The sequence below is a fragment of the Lissotriton helveticus genome, chromosome 7 (genome assembly GCF_964261635.1).
Source record: "Lissotriton helveticus chromosome 7, aLisHel1.1, whole genome shotgun sequence".
In the NCBI taxonomy this organism is placed as follows: Eukaryota; Metazoa; Chordata; class Amphibia; order Caudata; family Salamandridae; genus Lissotriton; species Lissotriton helveticus.
Genome location: NC_136068.1, coordinates 1,310,036,404 through 1,310,057,326, shown reverse-complemented (window position 1 = coordinate 1,310,057,326; position 20,923 = coordinate 1,310,036,404). Strand labels below are relative to the sequence as shown.

At 42.8% G+C, this 20,923-nt stretch overlaps 1 protein-coding gene across 2 annotated transcripts in view; it reads left to right on the top strand.

Annotated features, from left to right (window-relative positions):
- The window catches only part of ST6GALNAC2 (ST6 N-acetylgalactosaminide alpha-2,6-sialyltransferase 2), a 373,309-nt gene that overhangs the window by 260,649 nt on the left and 91,737 nt on the right, over positions 1 to 20,923 (top strand). For both annotated transcript variants that reach the window (XM_078654601.1, XM_078654602.1), the window contains 2 exons: positions 10,678 to 10,732; positions 11,534 to 11,705. In XM_078654601.1, the coding sequence (XP_078510727.1) occupies positions 10,678 to 10,732; positions 11,534 to 11,705 (227 nt within the window). The remainder of the gene's footprint in view (positions 1 to 10,677; positions 10,733 to 11,533; positions 11,706 to 20,923) is intronic.

Below are 20,923 nucleotides of genomic sequence, written 5' to 3'. Positions count from 1 at the left end.
AGCAGATAGACAACAGAAGATGGTGAGGAGCGTCGGGTCATTGATATTTACTTTCCACATTACTTTGAAATGGAACAAATGTCCAACCATTAGGTGCGCTGCAGCAGCCAACGGAGCAGATGTTTGAGCCTGGGGAGAGGAAACATCAATCCAGTCAATCTAAATTCACCTTCTGTCATGAATGCAGACTGTGTGAGTGCACCAGCCTGCCCCATCCCCAACATCATAAATGCTGCCTTTGTTTGCCAAGGTCTGAGCTTTCATCGAACATGTAGAAGACATTATAGAAGAGAAAACAAACCCAATAAAGTCTACCCTTTAGTCAAACCTAGAGAGTATATACTTGTGTTTTAAACAGATAAGCTGGGAAGTGTGGGCACACAAAGCAGGGTGGGGAGGTGGTGGGGAATGAGGCATATGAGGAAATGGCAAGAAAACACATGCACACCCATGGAGTGTGCAAAGGAATATAGCAAAGTTTATTGATGTGAGTCGTGGAAGGATCCAAGCCATTCCATCAGTAGAGTGGTAAAGGAGCAATATTTTAAGAGAGAAAGAAACACAAGAAGAGAAAGCAAGGCCACTGAAAAAGAAGCAAGCAAATGAGATTGTCAAGAAAGCCAAGCAACGGGCTGACCTAAAGCCCGCTTGCAGCATTGGTGTTGTACACAATACGTTTTTGCAACTGCTGAAACCCGTCTGTTGGTGAGAACTATAAAGTGGCCCAGGATGCTGTTTTTTTCTAAAATGGCTCCTCTTATGCAATAGTGAGGAGAGAGGATTTTGGAAGCACATAAGAGAAAAAGGCAGGTGAAGATTTTTAGAGTATGAAATGTTCTCTTTGAAAAACTGAGGATGCGCTTAATGGCAAGTAGTTAGTATTAGTTAAAACATGCACTGGACCCATTACAGCTGCTTGCATCAGTTATCTCCCAGGGCATAGTAGTAGCTGTGGCAGTTGGAATATCCAGTGGCGTAACAATAGCCCCCACAGCCCTCTGCGGTGTGGGGTGGGCGAGCTCCAGGGAACCTCCTCTGGTACTGTGCACGATCGTCGGGCCCCCGGCCTGAGAACTCCTGACTGTGTCCAGAGCGCGGGGAAACCCCTCCACATACTTCGCAGGGGGAAGCCCCCTCAAGTTACTTTACACCACTGAGAATATCCTAACATGCACTCTGTAGAGTTTGTAGAAATGTCATAGATGATTTGCTATCTATTATACAGGGAGGGAAGATGCAGTGCACCAATGTTAGATTTTACAGCACTGTATGATTTCCATACTTTGTTGCCTGTATGCATGGAACCACATATTAATATGTTCCCCATCAGAGATAGAATACCTGACTAGGAACAGACCAAACCAGCATTCTCTAAACATTTGTAATTCAAAGTGCCTTAGAACAGACCTTGTTGCATGCTACCCTGGCATGATTGAAAGATGCTCTAGCAGTGTGTGCTTTACAAGCGGCTGCTAAGAGGATGGCTTGGAAATGGGTGCCTCTTAGGTTGGTAACAACCCTGTCCCATATTACTTTGTGTACCATTATTTGCACCATTTATACAAATACCATTCATCTTAGAGGTGACAGTACTTATGCCACCGTGGCCGCCCATGATGCCATCTCTGAGTCCAGTCACCAAAGGGGAGGAGGTGCATTGTTACCTCTGTCTGTGATAAAGAGCAGCTTTGGCCTCTGAAAGACAGATTCTGGCACTTTCATAAAAGGGGGATGCATTGCAGTGTGCGCCAAGAAACTGCTGTAATGCCATAAGCATGTTGCGCTATGTTTCATCACATTGAAGAAGCAACCTCCCACCCCGTTGTCAAGCAAACCAAGGTCAGGATGTGACTGCAGCTGCAAAAGGAAGGAAATGCCAAATAGACATTCACCAACAGTAAATTCAGAGATAAGTGCCTCAACACCTTATATGTTTAAAAAAACCACAAATCTATATAGTTTAATTTTAAAACATAAACCTGCTGTTTATGAACAGGCGTCTTTAGAAAATCCAAAAGGAAAGTAAGCATGTCTGGATATTATTCAATGATCATTTATTACTGTTTGCTTAAATTCGCAGAATTAAGTATTCCACTTGGAAACGCCACCAGCTGGGGACCTTATACAATGACTGACTGAACAATTTCTAGAGTGAAAACCACTGCACACTTGCGTTGCTCAGGGGCTATAATGCTTGAATTGTTTTCATCCACAAGTTGATCAGTGTGATTTACCTGTGGCAGCCCCATCTCCCTCAGCAGTGTGGCTCCTCGCACGTTGTGCCGTAGCCACCTTAGGCACAGGGACACCGCTGAGGCTGGAGGCTTTCTCACTCTACTCTTGGGTACAGGAACTCATTCCACAGCAGCAATATGAACTCTGTGCAGCTCTTCCATTGCTGATGTCATCTGCTCTAGGCCTTTGCCTCTATTGTAATGCCCCGTTTAATCTTGTAAATTGACAGTGTGACAAGTCAACACACGTGCAGCACAGGCCAGCCAGTTAGGGTTTCCTCATGGATTGCTCCGCAGATGCAGTCCCTGCCTCACCCGTTGCCTCTCTTTGAGAATCCCTTGCCTGTTGCCTGTCCCTAATGTTCCTGAAACCTTTCTAAATTGCCTTTCTTAGGACCCTTACTTTTTCCTTAGGACCAGTATGGCTCCCAGTTGTTGACAATGGACCATCAGCATTGATATTTCAAGAGCCCTGAACTCCCCAGGGGGAGGTGGGACTCCACTCTCCGCTAAGTCTCTCATGGAGGAGACCTCATCTCACTGCGTCTTGTTTGTCCAGAGGGAGAATGCAATGGTGGCTGCATGAGTCTTAGCCGGCACTGCTGCCTTCTACTGGCTGCTGCTCTAGCTTCTCAGCGGGGGCGGTTATGGCCGTGTGTTGTTGGCCGTATTCATGTTGGATTTGTCAAACTCTACATCAATGCCTCCTTTTTAGGTCTCGGCTAAGCGCGCGGAAGCGCGTTCTCGCCGAAGACCTTTTGTCGGCGTGTCTGCTTTCCAGGAGACAATCCTGGCCGCACGCATCTCCTTGGAGGCGATTTGAAACTGGCACGCGAACGCGCTCGCTGTGGCCAGCTGCTGTCGCGCATTCACACAGACACACACACACACGAGCGCCCATGCACGCATGCACATACAGACCCCCCCACACATACACACGCGCGCGCGCACACACACACACACGAGTGCTCCCCCCCCGTCGCACACAGACACACACACAAGTTCACCAAGACCCCCCCCAGCCCTTTTTAACTTACCGGGCCAATCTCGGGGGACTCCGCCGCTGCGGCTCTTGCCAGCTCCTTTCCCGGGGCTCCCTCTTGGTCAAGGGAGCCCCGCAACACTTGTGTAACCTCCTGCTGGCGGCCCCGGGGCTCTCCACCGCTCACAGGAGCCCCGGGCCGCGATACGCATTTACTCCGCCTGCCTCCTCTTCCGGTCCGGACGCGGCCCCGCCCCCGTCACAGGCGACATTGCCTGACTTCCGGAGCGTGCGCCAATGGAGACACAAGACTGCAGAAAGGTGTGTTTTGAAGGAAGTTCATGTTACCCTTATTTTCCAGTCTTTTCATTGTCAAGTAATGTAGTGGTATTTGTTAGGGATAATATATTTTAAAAGTGTGAATTTAGTTTCAACGGAGGCGGCATAAAGAATGTAGCTTTGTATTTTTCTTCATGCCCAGTACCAAACAATACACTTCCTGTATTCCAGTCTAGAGGCTAAGATTATTGTGTATCCAAATGCAGTGTTGTCAAAGTTGTTTTTTTTGTAGAATTATAATTAGTTATTTGTGAAAGTCGAAGGATACAGGCTTTACATTGTTTTTTAAGCCATTATATTATGGTGAATGCTTAGCTGTAAAAGCATTTTTTTGAAACAGAACGCAAATACCTTTTCCACAGCACCTCCAGATATAGAATTAAAAAACTGTACTCTGTGTGCCACAATGGCTTCACCTGGTAGCGAAGAACAACACTTTCTGAGACAATATGTCCACAATCTGTATGTTGTAGCAAACTTTTGTGATCAACCTACCAGACCATATTAAAAAAACATTTTCTGGTTCGAGAGGGTTTGGATGCCTAAGAAGGGACTATAAATTAGGGCCTGGACTTTGTAAATACAGCCACACATAACCCACACACACAACCACTCACACGCACAACCCCACACCCCCCACACACACACACAACCCACACCACCCCCACACCCCCCCCACACCACCCCACACACACACACACATCCCCACACACACACCCCCACACACACATCCCCACATACCCACACACCCCCACACACACCCACACACAACCCACCCACACACACACCCACACACCCACACACATCCACCCCCAAATAATGTACGTACGTTTGTATGGATCTGAAGAAAACCCACATGGTTGACAACAAAGCATGAACAGGAGATTTGCACATTTGTGATATTACATTTTATATATTTACAATCACGTTACATTCCACACATACTTACAATTTTATGCACAGGGAGGTCAAATAATTTGCCCAGAATCATGATTTTATTTTTTTAATTAAAATTGGCACAACTGCCGCGGCACTTTATCTTCGGCAGCTGCGTGCCTTTGGTGCCTGGTGACATTCTTACCGAAAACGAACTCCCTTAGAGCCAGCCTTTTACTGGTAAGCATGGCACCTAATTTACAAAAGATATTTACAAAATCTTAATGCTATTGTCATTATAAATTATAATAACTTTTATTTAAGTATTAATTATATAAAAAAATTAAAAGCCATTGTTATTTGTAATATCAATACCTCTAAGTCACGTAAATACAACACAAATTGCAATAGAAATGCTATAGGTGTCACATTTGCAAAAGTTAAAAATATTGGCATTGTCATACACAATACCAATAACTCAAACTTTAATGCTGCGAGACCTATTGCATTGTAAATGCTTGTTTTCCTCATGTCGTGAGGGGAAATCTTCTAGAAAAGACATTGTTTAGTCTTTATTTGCAAGGGCCTTTTATTATCATGTCTGAATGCCATATATATAGTCCTTTGATTGAGATGAATTCAAATGTCAGGAAAGGACGTTCTAATCGCTATTGTGCGTTGTATCTCCTGGATTCCTTGCCAGATCTTCTTTTTGGAGGCGTTAAGCATATTTAACTTGTCACCATCATCATCATCATCATCATCCACAACACATTCTTCCGACAAGAATTTTCAAATTTGATGTCAGAGGACTTGCTTCCTTTTCCCACCTCTTTCCTCTCTGGCGCTTGTCTAGCCATTGTTTCTGTACTTTCTCCTCCTCCTGTGCACCTCTACAGTGTACTGTGGGCTCTCTGTCCAGCAATGTGCTCCTGGGGCTTTTTTTCCTGGTTGTGATGTCATCTGATGCACAATTTGCAATGAACAACGAATTACAAAACGGGAATTGGTATATTGCAATAGAGAATCCTAAGAAATCGACCTTGGTAATGAAAGTACGTAGTACATACGGATTTGCACTTTTGAAAATTTCAATTTGGAGTTTATTGCAATTACCGATTCTCACACAAATGTTTGCACGTTACTCGCCAAATTCCTTGAACTCTAACATTTTACTGTCCATTAACTGGAAGAGTCTGTGGATCAAGGTATGACAGGGTCGTAGACTACCAGGTGCGCTTTTTACATATCAACTGGTTTGTGACCTCACCTTCATTTTGAGATTTGACTGATGTAGTAATCAGTTGCTTCACAAAATGCCCATTCTCAGAGATTCACAAATGTTTCTGTTCTTTATTATTTATGAAGCAGGAGTCATTTTTAGAGTCCCTGTGATTGGTTAGAATTTATGGATGGGAGCTTTCCAGGGCCTGCAGTCAGTGTATTTGCATTCACTAAATGCCAACATTTATTTAAAGCAGACCATAGAATGTAAGTGGCCAGGATCGGCTTTAAAAAAAAAAGGCTGTGTGTATAATATACTTAATATCAAAGCAGCAGATTCAATCAAGTTATTATCAATGAATGCACAAAATCTTTTAAGAAATAACGTTAAGAACCCACCAACTCATTATTTCAAGCAACTCACTACTCCAACCGGCTAGTGAAGCCTTTTTGATCGATGTTAATGCCATCTATGTCCATATAGTCTCCATGACCATAACTGCCAAATTATTTGATCCTGGATTCATATTAACAAGTTTAGAGATAGGACAGGATTTTTGTACTGTATGTTTTTATGTAACTTATGTATGTCTTGTATATATTTCATCATTGACCCCACTTATCACTGCTTTCTCACTTAAATTGCACAACAGTCACCTTTATTTCGCCGCCATTCAATTGTGTTTTTGACAGCCATATTAATTTTTCCTGTAAATAAGAAAGGAGTAAAAAAATCTCTGCTTTATGCAAATCGTTTTCGCTTGGTGTGTTATTAACATTGTTTCTTAAAAGATTTTGTGCATTCTTTGATAATAACTTGATTGAAACAGCTGCTTCGATATTAAGTATATTATACACAGAGTAGTTGCACTACCCAACAGAATCAATTGTTCTCTATAGCATGAATACCCAGGTTCTGAGGGATACAGGGTTACCCCATTAATTCTAATGGGTTAAAGAAAAAGGTAGCATTCAGCGAATGGCATCAGGAGGAGCATGGACTACTGTAGTTTTCCACAATTCCAAGTGCACATATTCACAAGATGGAAGCGGTCCCCTCAACAGCTTCCACCCTGTGAACAGTATGCCATTCCCTTGAGGGACTTGACATCAGATCAATGGCTTCCATCACAAACCGTTTATATTTATATTTCATTCCGATTCAGTAGGAAGAAGGGACGCTGATTTTGTACCCCCTTGTCATGTCAAAAATTGTAATCAGTTGAAAGTGCATTTTGTGAGTTCGCAAGTCTACTTAAATGTTTACGGTTGCATAGATTGCTACCTAACAAATTGCAGGTTTTGCAACAATAAAAATGCACAGTATAATCAGTGCTTGATTTGAGCCAGTGGATTCAGGTGCTCGGCACCAGCACTTAATTGTTAACAGCGGCATATATGACAACCTGCCACATGGTGACAATGTCTGTCTAAATAACAGATGAGCACAAAAAAGTTGTATAATAATTCAATATACATTAAAATTGCTAATAACTGCCGCCAAGCCATTCTTATAGCTTTGGGGGGCCTGAAATAGTCTCAATTTCCACACTTGTTTACCACTCCCAGTAAATACCAGTTCTGACAAAACCTGCACCCCTAGATTAATTTGGGCAGGGCAAACATACCAAGGTTTACCTGTGTAAAAAGTTCTGATAAATTCCACTCCTGAAACCGGTGTCCCACCGTTGAGCAGTGTGAAGTAGCACAAAGGATGGTTTGCGCTTGTTTGTTCTCCAGCCTGGGATTAGCTATGGGATACACCACCAACAACCAAAAATGTTTGATGTCACTGAGGTAAAAGAATATAGTCCTAAGCATTTGCAAATCGCACATCACCATCGGTTAGAGTAGCAGCAGGTTTGCGGTCTGCACTTCTGGTTTATATCTCTTGCTCCAACACTCTTGCCCCATTGCTTGCAATCCTCAACCTGAAAATAACCTTGGCAGTACCATCACCTCTTTCATTTGGAAGTAAAGAATCCCCTTTCGCCCTTTCTCTGTTGTACAACTTCTGAGCTCTAGTTTAAGGATTTTGAGACCCGCCCCATGCAAAAAATATATTTTGCCATTTGGATACTCCATTTTCCGTAGCAGCAATGGTATTTGTAGTTATCGACCACCCTCTTGCGGCCAATTTCAGTGGAGCTTCAAGGCAGTAGTCTGCATTGGCCATAATGTATCGCTCTGTCCATCGCTACATTCTCGTGAACTTGCAAACAGAAGTATAGGAGCCATATGGCTATATGCCACCAGGACATTATATTTACAGCTATGGGCTTTTCCTTTGGAAAACATCAGTATCAGTTGTGTTAGTCCAATTTGGACTATTCGAGGAAACAAACGCACCCACTTTCATGGGCTTTTGTTGTGATGGCATCTCTCAAGAACGTGTAATCAAAAAAATAAACCCAAAGTATCGGGTTCTTAGACCTAGCTTATAACTGTGGCTCCTTGCCAATATGGTTAGAAAAGAGCCAGAAAGAAAGAAAAATTTCTTCATTGAGTCCCCTTACTCACCAGAGTTTCCCCACGGTGACATGCTTCATCATTGGGGCCATCCCAGCTCTCTACGAACTGGGGTGTGCTGCGACTTGCGTAGTTACGTAGGAGCACTTTTTTTGTGGAAGACTATGTGTGGTGCAATCTGTGGTTGAGCAGGTGTATAGTGTTTAAAAATACCGTGCTAGTGGGCCTAAACTATTTTATTCCAGCTCCTAGGTAGGTATGGTTAAAAGCGGGGTTGACACTGTGTACCTATCTATAATGAGAAGGGAATCCGTGTGTGATCAACATGTTTCGAGCTTCCCCTAGCTCTTCCTCAAGACCACACAGGGACCAGCCCTGTGTTTGCCACTCCTGTATGAACCTTAGTAGGAAAGTAGTAATAAAGAAATTTGAGTGAGCTCTGCTACTAATAAAGACATGCGTTTAAATACATACGATTGCTAGTTCTCGTTGTATATTTGTCAGCGTGCGTAATAGCACATCATGATCTCGGGAGGGCGGTGTCTCCCTTTGAAACAATCTTCAAAACGGGAGACGCCGGGCCAGGATACCTACTTCTCTTCCCCGCCGACCGACCGGTGTCCTGGCGCTGTGTCTCCAGTCTTGAAGATTGTATCAAAGGGAGACACCGCCCCCCGAGATCATGATTTGCTATTACGCACACTGACAAATCTACAACGAGAACTAGCAATCGTATGTATTTAAACGCATGCCTTTATTAGTAGCAGCGTTCACTCAAATTTCTTTAATACTACTGTCCTATTAAGGTTCATAAAGGAGTGGCAAACACAGGGCTGGTCCCTGTGTGGTCCTGAGGAAGAGCTAGGGGAAGCTCGAAACATGTTGATCACACACTGATTCCCTTCTCATTATAGATAGGTACACAGTGTCAACCCCGCTTTTAACCATACCTACCTAGGAGCTGGAATAAAATAGTTTAGGTAGACTGGCACGGTATTTTTATTCACTATACTCCCACTCCACCACAGATTGCACCACACATAGTCTTCCACAAAAAAGTGCTCCTATGTAACTACGCAAGTCGCATCACGCCCCAGTTCATAGAGAGCTAGGATGGCCCCAATGATAAAGCATGTCACTGTGGGGAAACCCTGGTGAGTGAGGGGACTCAAGAAAGAAAATTTTCTTTCTTTCTGGCTCTTTTCTGACCATATTGGCCAGGAGCCACAGTTATAAGCTAGGTCTAAGAACCCGATACTTTGGGTTGATTTTTTTGATTACACATCTAAGGAGGGCGACCTAGTCTTGCGTCCTCCGTCTCCCCCTACTTTATGTACCTCTCAAGAACAGCCAGGAAACATAGAGTAAAGGACACAAGTTTAATGGCAGCACAACCTGGCATCCGACTACCTATGCTGCACAACTAAGTAAGTACACATCACAACAGCTTTCTTAACCCCATCGACGCTCATGACGAGCTCAGCTCATCATGAAGTACACCTCTTGTACACTCATGACGAGCTGAGCTCGTCATGAACCGCGTTTTTTTTTTATTTTCCAGCGCACAGCGGGAAAATGCACCGCATCGATGGTGTTACATGAAAACTTAGGGCAGTGTCCTAATCCTAGGTATAAACCTGGCCTATTGATCCAAAAGCCGATTCTGATATAATTAAGGTTTGCATCTTTTGACGCGGAAATAAAAACAGCCATTTCTTTGTGTATTGATGTCTTGCTTTAGAGCTAGGAGTACTTTATTCAGCTGCTAAATACAACTTCCATATTTACTACTTGAATTTCCTGTAGCCACCTTTATGTACTCCTTTCAATATCCTGTGAGATCTTCATGGACTCAGGGACAGGGCGGGGCTATGTGCCAACACCGCCCCTCCTCACTGCCTAGGGGCTTGATGGAGAACTTATACCATCAACGGGAATAATCCAGAGCTGGTCTGGGGAAACACTATGAAGTAGGGGGGAATATCTCGACAAAGATCCGTGGTAGTCATGCTACAGAGGTGCCTAATGGCAAGCTCCCAGAATGCAGTGCGATTACATCTATTTGATCCCACTTCCACATAAACGATTACAGTATTATTCAGAATTTCCCATCAGATTACAGCGAGTGCCCCCTCTGCACCTCAAACATGATTAAAAATGATGTGTTGCTTGTTTCACAAGGCAGCATCACGAGTGCTAGTAATAAAGGTAAGCGCAAACTAACCTTTTGTTGAAAAACATCCTCAATGCCCTGACCTTCGCGGTGCACTTCTAATCACTAGTGACCTATCACCGCTGCACAGAAGAAAATAACCTATAGTCTAGCGTGTTAACGTGCTCCGTATAGAACCAGAATCTCACAGCCAGGCGCACAAGACGCTCGTCCCGTTAGTTACTAATGTGATTTCAACGAGGGGAAAGTGCAATTATGCTCTTTTGTCAAGAAGACCACGATTATTCAAACGTGAGCAGACAGAAGTTGTCATAAGCATCTAAAATGCTTAACATGACATGATGAAGAAGCAGAGCTAATAACTTCTGGTTTCATTGCAGAGAGAAGGTGCCAAACCCCTTGGAAGCCGGGAGGACCAATATTACCCACGAGAAGGTAAAGTAAAAGTGTAAAAAATACATTTAAGCTTCTAAATCTTCTTTCTAGTAAAAAAAAAAAAGCCCTCTATACTTTATTTACTTTTCTTTATTGTTCTATTATCTATTATTTTTCCTTTAATTTTTCTTTTTTTGGCTACTCTTGATCTTTTCACTTTTCTCATATTGGATCATTGTAATTTGTCATTATTTGTTTTCTGTATGTAACATTTTCCTTTTATTTTTCTGCTAGCATAGCGTCACCTCTTCCACATCCCCCCTCTTCCTTCCTCTTCCTCTGCTTTCCTTTTCTTTGCTCTCCAATCCTCATGTTCGCCTTTCTTCGCAGCCTCTCTTTACCGACAATTTCCTCCCCTGTCGCCCTTCCCTTCCTCTTTCCTTCTCTAACTGGTTCATACCCCTTCATTGTTCTCTTTTGCACTCATGGTTCTGTCATTATTCTCGGATACCATCCTTTTCTTTCTTTGATCACATATCAGTGTCTTTCGGCTTAATCGTTCTATTATCAGCTTCTCTTCCTTCTACTGTTTCCAAATGAATGCTTCATTGTGTCATTATCAGCACTTCTTCATTTCATTGGTGTGTTTTTGTTTTCTCTTCTTTCTTTTATTCTCTAGCACTTGCACGTCTTCCTCTCTCTCTCTCTCTCTCTCTCTCTCTCTCTCTCTCATCGCTATTGCCCTTTCCATTCCTTTCTCCCTTATTTTGGGCGACTTGTTGATCTCGCCTTTTCCCCTTTTCGCCCACGCTTCGTGCCTATTCCTTGATCTCTCAGAGCCTACTGTTCCTCTCTTCGCAGCCCGTTTCACTTTGCATCAATTCCCTGAAAACCAAATTGAAAAAAGACAGTCATTATGGCAGTCTCTTCAACTTGGATGTGCCAGTGTTGATGTGGGACACGCATTTGAAGTCGTGGGATCGACTGCAGAAGTGGAGCCCTCCCTACGGATGGAAGGATCTTTCTCAATCAGGTAAGTGACTCCAAGAACATCCTGGGCGGCTGAGGGGGAAGATCCTTCTCTGGGAACCTGATTTGAGAAATCTGCATCCTTATCGATAGAGAGCTGGTCCTTTCAGGTGAGCACCTTCAAGGCATATTCACATCCAGAAGGTGCGGGGCAAGTACACTTATCGCGCCGCACACTCTTATGTTATGGGTGTGAGATGGCATTTATCAGGAACTATGACTTCTGATATGTCACATCCTGTGGATGAGGTGTCCAGTCCATCTCGAGAGCCCCAACTATGGTATATTCATGGCCAGTGGACCTGGTAACCAACCTTCTTAGGGACCCCACAACGGCCCCTCACGGCGGGATGCCTGGCTTTCACCTTGCGGATACCCTGCCGGGGTTATCTCACAGGGGAATACCAGGACGGGTTCCCTAAGCAAGCGCTTAGAAACCGCATGGTGATTTGCGCTATATAAATTCCTGTACATTTACATTTACATTTACCCCAGTTATGGTGCATCCACATCCAGACTTGAGAGCTAATCCACCTTGCTGCCCTCCACGAAGCGCATTCACGGGAGGCAGGTGAATGAGCATGTCCGTCCCATTTGAGGATCGTTTAGGGCCCTGCATTCTTAGAAAAAGAAACAATTTGCCGTTTTAAAACTGAGTTCCCAAACATTTAGCAAGGGTAGCAGTTTTTAGATATAAAATTAATTATTGTTGGAACTTTCTTTGATTGAAGGAATCTTCCACACAGCAGGCATCTGTTGTCCCCTGTGCTGGCAAAGAAGAATAGAACCCTCTCTCTTCCACTCAAATAATGTACAATCCCCTCCAGTCCACACACTATCATTGGTTGAGGCACCTCTGCACCTTTCTGCTGCAGTGGAGGCCGAGTGACACAACGACTGATCTAGATTTATCCAATTTAAGTATAAGGATTGTGACATAAACAGATTCAGGGTGAGAGAGAGGGGGCAAGCAGTTAATACAAAGTTCCTAAATGTCCTAGTGAGCTCGGGGGCAGACTCATTTAAATTATGACACCGTGCCATTTGGAACCAGGATTCCTCTTACTAACACTGTAGTGCACTAGATCCATTTTTTTTGTAAAAGACCCCTTCAACTCAGCCAATGCACTGCAAGAACTCGTGTTCTTTCAGAACTGCAACCTGTTACTGCATGCACTACTGCCAATGCATTTAACCGAGGAGGTCGAGCAAAGCCCTATCTATGCACCTTAGTCCTGCAGCTGTTTCCACTCTCCATTGCGCCTGCTATTCCAAAACAGGCACCCATGCAAAGTCGTAACATTTGCCTCATTCATGACCTGCAGGACCTTTCCTATTTCATCACTGAGGCACACACTCGGTGCTGCAATGTACATGATCGGCCTCCAGTGCAGGGGCCTCACTCCTGCCCTTCCAGTGCAGGGGCCTCTCTCCTGCCCCTCCAGAGCAGGAGCACATGCACGGATTTGCAAGTGCACACCCACCACTCCCTAAGCATGTCTAGCTGTTGCAGCGGCCTCTCAGCTTGGATAATATATCTCAGTTCGAGCCTGCAGTGCTCTTTTGTCCTCCAGGGCAGGTCGCCCGTACAGCGCTGACCGACATCTCATTCCCTACCTCAGCCCCCGACTATATTCTCCTCACAGCTCTGACAATGCACCTCTGTCCCTATCAACAACATCCTCCTGCAAGTGCTTTCCAGTGTCCATGGAATGATTGTCAGAACCCGTCCATGCACCGGTATCACTGCCTCTTCAGTCTCCCTGACCTTTCCCTCTGCTCCTCCCCCTACAAACATCTTCTAATGAATAACAGTCCTTGGGATGAATGGGCGAGGAGGGACGAGTTGCCTGATCTTTTGACATTCTGCTGCGTAAAGGCCATCAGTGTCTCTCCGATTTATTAACTTTTCCATCAGAAGGCCCTGGGACAGAAGCTCCCATTGTAGCCTGCTGCCAACGTTCTGCAAGAAGATCTCATTTGCATCTTCTGTGTACTCAGATGGTGCTCATATGATGCACATGGTCTGCCCCTCTGGAGAGCTCGTGTTTATTTCCCTTCCCAATGGGGGTTTTGTTGTCCTGCATGGGCGATTCTCTTCAGAGGCTTTTTTAGATGCAGTGAAACTTAAGCTTTTTAACATGACCTAAAATTAAAATACACACTGTGTTGTGGCTACTTTGGGTGCATGCATGGAATGTTCTTCTTTATTGTGAGCAGCACACATCCACCCCCACCTCACACTGGCGAAGGAAACTCACAATGATAATGGCATAGGCACTGGGGCAGAAATGACTGAAATCATGCTCTGCTGTGTTCTAGATGGCCAGTGGAATGGGCGTGATGTTTAAGTGACATCCCACCTCTTTTAATGCCAGAGATTGGATAATCCAAAGTGTGGGTCCAGAGCAAATCTTAGATGCTTGTGCCTTTGTTGGTCCAAGAGATCTTGACAGAGAGTCTAGTTGGGCAAAGCTAACCACATATCTCAATCCATTCACATTTTCAGTCATAAAGGCACATGGCATTTTCTTTTTCCCTCTAGGCATTGGGGTCATGCAACATTAGTTGCAGCGATCACCCTGAATCCATATCCACTTGAATTATCTATCTAACCTTTAGTTTTTAAACACAAAATCCAGTTATCTGGAGAGACCAGAAGGTGCCTCAAGTCCCAACAAATGTTGCTTTAGGACTTTTCTGAAACACTAAACACCAACTGCCACTTTTGCTCCCACTGAGGATGCCAGAGAACTGATCTCTCTGTCTTCACACATAACACGCTTCTCTGGATGAAGGTCTCCTTGGTCTATTATCAGTCACTCGAATCTCCAAAATCCCACACAGTCCGATACTACCTGTCTTCTTTTTCAAGGTTGATGTATCAATATTCATGGGCAAGAACAGCAAAATCGTCATCTATACTTCGGATGACAACTTCAAATATTTGTATCCCAATTTCCCGACTTAGCTCAACACATGGACATCTCTCAAGACTACTAACCTTCCCACACAAAAAACCAGATTCTACCACTGACTTACATGGGCACTATTACCACACCTCCCCGTTCACCTGTCATCTTCCCCGTTCCTTTTACCTTACTCAGTATTTTTTCCTCCCCTAGAACTCTCAATGAATTCTCCTGTCCTCTGACTCATCTCCCATGTGAGCCTCTCCTTTCCAATTCACCTACCCAACTGCCACTCCTAACACACTCAAACCATTCTCCATTTATCCTTATCAGGGATCACTTACCTCACCAATCTCCTTTTCTGATACATCAATGGGAATATATGCTATTTTTTCCCAACTCCCAACCTCCTTTCAAACCAATCGACCATGTATCACTCATATTCTCACCTACGAAAACCAAAGACCAAGCAGTACCCAAATCAATCCCGTACACGTCATCTCCAGAGCTTCAACACACTTCAGAACATCTGGAAAAGCCAGACTAATGAAGGTCACTGTTACCAGGATCACTTATACATCTCTAACTGGGCTCAACACCCACACACAATATCGAATTGATCGAAGATATACCAATAATCTAAGAAGGGCTCTTCAAACCTGAGTCCTCCACCACTGTTAAATACTTGACTATTTCTAAATTCCTTTCTCCACCTCGCTCTCAAACGTGAGTTCTAAGCCAAATAGACCCAAACATGGAGACACCAGTCACATTAACGTCTCTTTGTTCATGCCAAGATTTACTTGTTCACCCAGATAAATAAGAGATCAAGGCCCAATATAATGAGAATATGTCGGGAATCTTGAATGAACTAGCCCCGTACACAGTCAAGGCAAAAATCCAAGAATCTTTAGTACACTAAAGCCTCGAATAAAGACAGAAAGTCGCCTAGCACTATTAACTTCAACGTGCACATTAACCCTTCACTAAATTCTTAGAACATTTCTGTAGGGATTGTGGGAATTACAGAAAACATATTGTTAATGCCAACTCTAGATTTACTTTAATGAAAATTGATGTAGCCCAAGAACATCTGAAATCATCAAGCCATCCACAAATCCTAATCTACTGGTTAGTGATGATTTCTTTGAAGAGAAAATCATAACGATTGAAACTTTCCTATCATTCACAAGCAGTGACCACATTCTTAACTCGCCAATTAAGAAGTAATAGCTGTGGACACCTTTCCAACAGATCACTATAAGCAAAGTGTTTAACACTATAAACTGCATGAAACCCTTGTTTCAATTCACAGACCCAATTCCAGGCATGCATCTCAAAGACATAGGCACCCCAGATGCCCTCTGTTGAATTAAGCTTCTCAATTAATTCCTGAGACAATGAGTGGTTTCTGGATTCTTAATCTGAACTCAAGAAATCTCTCTCCTACAATAATCCAGGAGAACACCAATAGGATCTGAACAACTTCTCCTGCCCTGTGACAAACCTTTTTTCCTGGTAAAAGTCCTAGCAAGCCATGTAGCTACACAGCAAACATAATTGTATCATAATCTATTTATCTGACAATCCTCAATAGGGCTTCATAATTGGTGTGTAGTATCAAGACCACCAATCAGCAAATATCAAGTGATCAATTACTCTTCCTAGTGAAAAGGGGCTTTTGTTCACTCATTCTTCACTTAGCTTTCAGTATTAAGAACATCTTTAGAGACTGCTGGGGAATTAATTGAAAAGTCCACAGATGCTTCTCCTCATACACAAAGAATTGCAACCAGCAAGGAAAAATATGTGGTACCCCGATAGGACCCTCTTGGATAAGTTTCCTCTGGGATTTATTCAGTCCCCTTCTATTTTCAACCTTTCTCAAGCAATAAACAACTTTTATCAGTTAAACTAGAATGATACTCAGCTGCATATGAAAGTCTCATCCCCAAACACTGCACCCCTGCCCTGACTCAGATTCTTGTTGATATTCAATCCTCCTTCCTCAACCTCAAATTGAATCCGTTAAAAGCACAGGGTCTGTATCTTGGCTGAGAGAGAACTCCATTGAAAATGCGACTGAGCTCCCTACTCTCCAAGACTATGAATCATCCCCTTGCCTGTTTTAAATGCGGGCGGAATATAGTTTGATCATGGTTTGGCTATATGTCCGTCCACCTCCTTTGAAGGGCTCACATATAGAGATTTTTAAACAGCATTCACCACCAGGAAAAACCTGGTACCATGGGGCATTGAAAACTACTCAAAGCCAACCCACTGCCATGGGATTAAACTCCCATGGCATGGGAGGCATAACTTTTTTTCTAATTTTCAACAAGACAATACCGCATTGAGATTTATATTTTTAAAATGTGTATATATTTTTTTACTTTGGGCCATGCCTTGTCAGGAATTACCTTGATGACCGTTCCTGTCAATGTTTGAGATGTCCGCCATTGTTGGATTTGCTTAGAATTCCAAAATGAAAGTTTGCACTTATTGACTGCACTAAATTGTTCAGCTTCACACTATATAAAAAAAAAGAATTTGCAAACAATCATACATGTTCAAGCCAAATGTACCAGCCGCATCTCCAACCCCTTGCAGTCCAGATCCAGACCTCAAAACTGTAGGTTAATCTTTGTCCTTCTCAAGATATAGGAACTCCCTATCATTGGGAATTCCAAAGACACATCTTGCTTCTCTGAAAGCAGCCTCCCGCCCTACAGCAAGGTTGACATCTGGCATTAAATATGCTGACCCTTCACCCTCTTTCGCCTGACTCTTCAATGGCTACCTATCAAAGCTAGCAGTATCTTCAAGCTGGGTTGTACCATTCAAGAACTTCTGCAGTCTAGGGCCCCAAAAACCCTTAAAGAAAACGTATGTGTGTGGAGATCTCTTCATTGTAGCGGGGGATCCCGGCACACAAAAGACAACCGAAGGAGTTGACCTCCGCATGCTGGTTTGCGTATTGCTTTTTGTGGTACATTAGTAGTCCTATTGTAACACTACTAACGTAACAAAATGCAGTTTGTAAATAGGCTCCCATTGACTTTAAAAGGTGCTTACATTTGCCATCAGATGTTTTTCCATTTGTGACTGTAACCAAATGGAAAGAAATTATGTAATTAGTGTTGAAGAATTGGAGCTCTGCATCATGGCAGCCCACTGCAGGCAGAGTCTGGGTGTAACTTGTGATCTCGGGTTGGCAATCAAGCAAAGGTGACTCAGCCTTACACATTCCTAAGGCTGATACAATACACTTAGTTCTAGTTAGGCAGTTAATAACAAAAACATTACATAAATACCAAGAAATTATTCGGCGTATGGCGAGGGCAGCAAAAATGATCCTTTTTACTTGTAAATAAGTGCATAAACCCCTGCATGAGCCGCTGGTGGTGCAGGGGGCATCTAACAGGTGTTCAGAGGATGGTGGATAGTGAGATGCATAAACAGCGGTGATGCCGTTGGGCACTGTGTTGGTGTCATTGCACCAGAAATGTTCAAAACAGGAAGCGACATAAATAGGCTGGGTTTCCACAAAGCGTAGGTGTGGATAGCTATTTCCGCAAACTGAATGCTTTCAGTGGATTGTTTTAATTGCTCGAAAAAAGCAATTCTCAAGCCCAAACTTTAAGAAAATGAAATTTATTTTTTAGGCTTTTTATTTTTTACATTGCGGCTACATTTTCAAATACTACGTTGTACATCACAAGAATGAAAGTTGGGTCTAAATGATCAAATTCTAGGTTGTACAGCACAAGAATAAAAGTTGGGGCTAAATTATCACATTCTAGGTTGTACAGAATAAGAATAAAAACTGAGGCCATTTACAAATACAAACAGATTTGTCTTTTGGCAATCATTTATTGCAACTGTCTATGCATCTTAATAGGAAATAGAATATATTTGCCTTACGTCTTTTCTATATTCGTTATTTGCATTGAAAACTAAGAATGTGCATATCTCTATTTTATTTTTCTTTAGTAAATCGTGCGAAATTTTGTGAAATGTGGCAGCTGGTATTTTTGCATGAAAATTGAGCATGAGCATACCTTGCTTTCATAAGTCTTGCATGATACCAGTAGGTGACTGGTTCAAAGAGCCAATGTTTCATGGCCATTATTTTCACAAGATATTTTCTGTTCCTACTAGTGACTCGAAGGAGGAAATATTAAATATTGTTCCCAAAAATTGAACAATTTCACGAAATGTGCATCACGGAAAAATTGGCACTTTTGAGATCATAACAAAAATATCATCGTTCCCGTCCATTTGCATAATGAAGTGGACTTGTTAAGTTTTCATTGCTCTGATCTTTGTGTGAACCTCTTCTGATCACAGGTTCAGACCTTGTTATGGTTCATGCAGACTATCATCCTTGCAAGGTCAATGAAATGACTACCAGGTTAGATTGTGTAATTACTGCTCAACCTAAAGCATTATCTAAAAGCAATGAGAGGAAACCGGTATAAACCGAATAAGTTCTTATTGGTATAAAAGATTGTGTTATATTTTTTATGTGAAAGTGGGATTCTTTTGTTCCTGCATTTTTAAAATGTGTTATTGTCAATCAAACGTTAAAGGGTGGGTGTGCCAATATTTAGACAACTGAGGAGTTCTATATGAATCCTGTGAGAAAACTAATGAAGTAACCCCACGCCATGAGTTACTGCTGGGTATAGTAATTACTGTTTACAGTATTTCTGCATCATTATGAATTGTGTCTCCCTCTGAGGAAATTTCCCATTGTACATGCCTCCTTTCACGGGCAAAATGTTTCAGGGAAAAAATCCGGATGTAGGTGTTTCCCACAAAACTCGTAATCCCAATTTGCCAGCTAACTCCCGTTAGCAGCCGAATGGGGAATTACTAGAAATGTGCCATGGTTGTGTAGGAGTTTAAAGGGCCTCCTTCTAAGATCTTCAACACAGGGCTCGACTGGCCAACAACAATCAGGCACTGCTAGATGGGTCGGTCTGACAGGTGAGTGTGTGGGCAGGTTTTGTGGCTCTGTGGGGCCGCCTCTGTAGCTGTGGCTGTGTGGGCCAGGGTTGTGACAACTGATAAAATGACAAGGATGTAGTAGCAGTTGGTTGTATGCCAGAATAGGTTCAGAAATATTGCCTGGCATAAATATTGTGTCCTAAATGTTGTCTAGCAAAAATACTGTCTCATATCTATTTTCTTTTATTTACTCAGATTAGGAGATATTATTGTAGACCATATTTAACACACACTATTAATGACCGAGAAATTGCCTGGCTTTGATGTTCTGGCACCATGCCGAAGCAGGCAGCACTGTGCTGGTGACAGTATTGTATTGTATTGTAATTGCATTTATATAGCGCTTACTACCCCTGACGAGGCGTCAAAGTGCTTTTTCGGCGAGTAGCACGCTACTCCGGGACCCATAAAGGATTAGTGTTGAATTAGTATAGTGAAACATGCGAGTACATTTTAAGTGGTGGATAGGTTAGTCAGTTATTTAGATTTGGATTGATAGCAGAAGGATAGAGGAGGACAAAGGTTTGTATTTATATAGCGCTTGTTGATGCACGCTATTCAGGAAGTCTACAAAGGATTAGTGGTGAATTAATATGGTGAAATACGAAGTAATTTCAGTGGTGGATATTAGTGGGTTACTTGGAGTGAGAAGGATAGCTGAGGGATAAAAGGGGAAGAAAGATTTGCATTCATATAGCACTTGTTACCCCTGATGGGTGTTGAAGCGCTTTTCTGGCGAGTAGCACGCCACTCCGGAACCCATAAAGGATTACTGTTGAAAATGAGTATAGGAAAAAAATATGAAGTAATTTGTTATTCAGTTATTTGGGTAGTATATTAGTATAGTTTAATATGGAATTTGAGAAGTGAACATGTTAGTCTGTTAATTTCGATTGAAAAGGATAGTGGAGGGATAAAAGAGTGAAAGTTTTTTTTTTTAGGTCTTATCAATAGGAGCAGGCTTTTGGATGAGTAAAAAGGAGTTTTGGAGGGGAGGACTCAGAGGAAAGAGTTTAGAAAGGTTTGTTTTAGGGGATCTGTTGTTGGGATCAAAATTATCTTAATGGGTCACACTTACCAATAACCCATATATCACTAAAGACAAATAATAATTCAATCGGCAATGGAGAAGGTTCAGTCGTTTATTCATCAAATAAGACCCTGTCAGGGGAGCCCCAGTCTACAAAACCTCGAAGGTGCGCAGAGGGGACTGGTTACATGTTCAAAGTACAATGCATATATACGTTTCACACATCGCGAATGACACCCTACAAGGAAAAACACAGTTTGTCAGCAG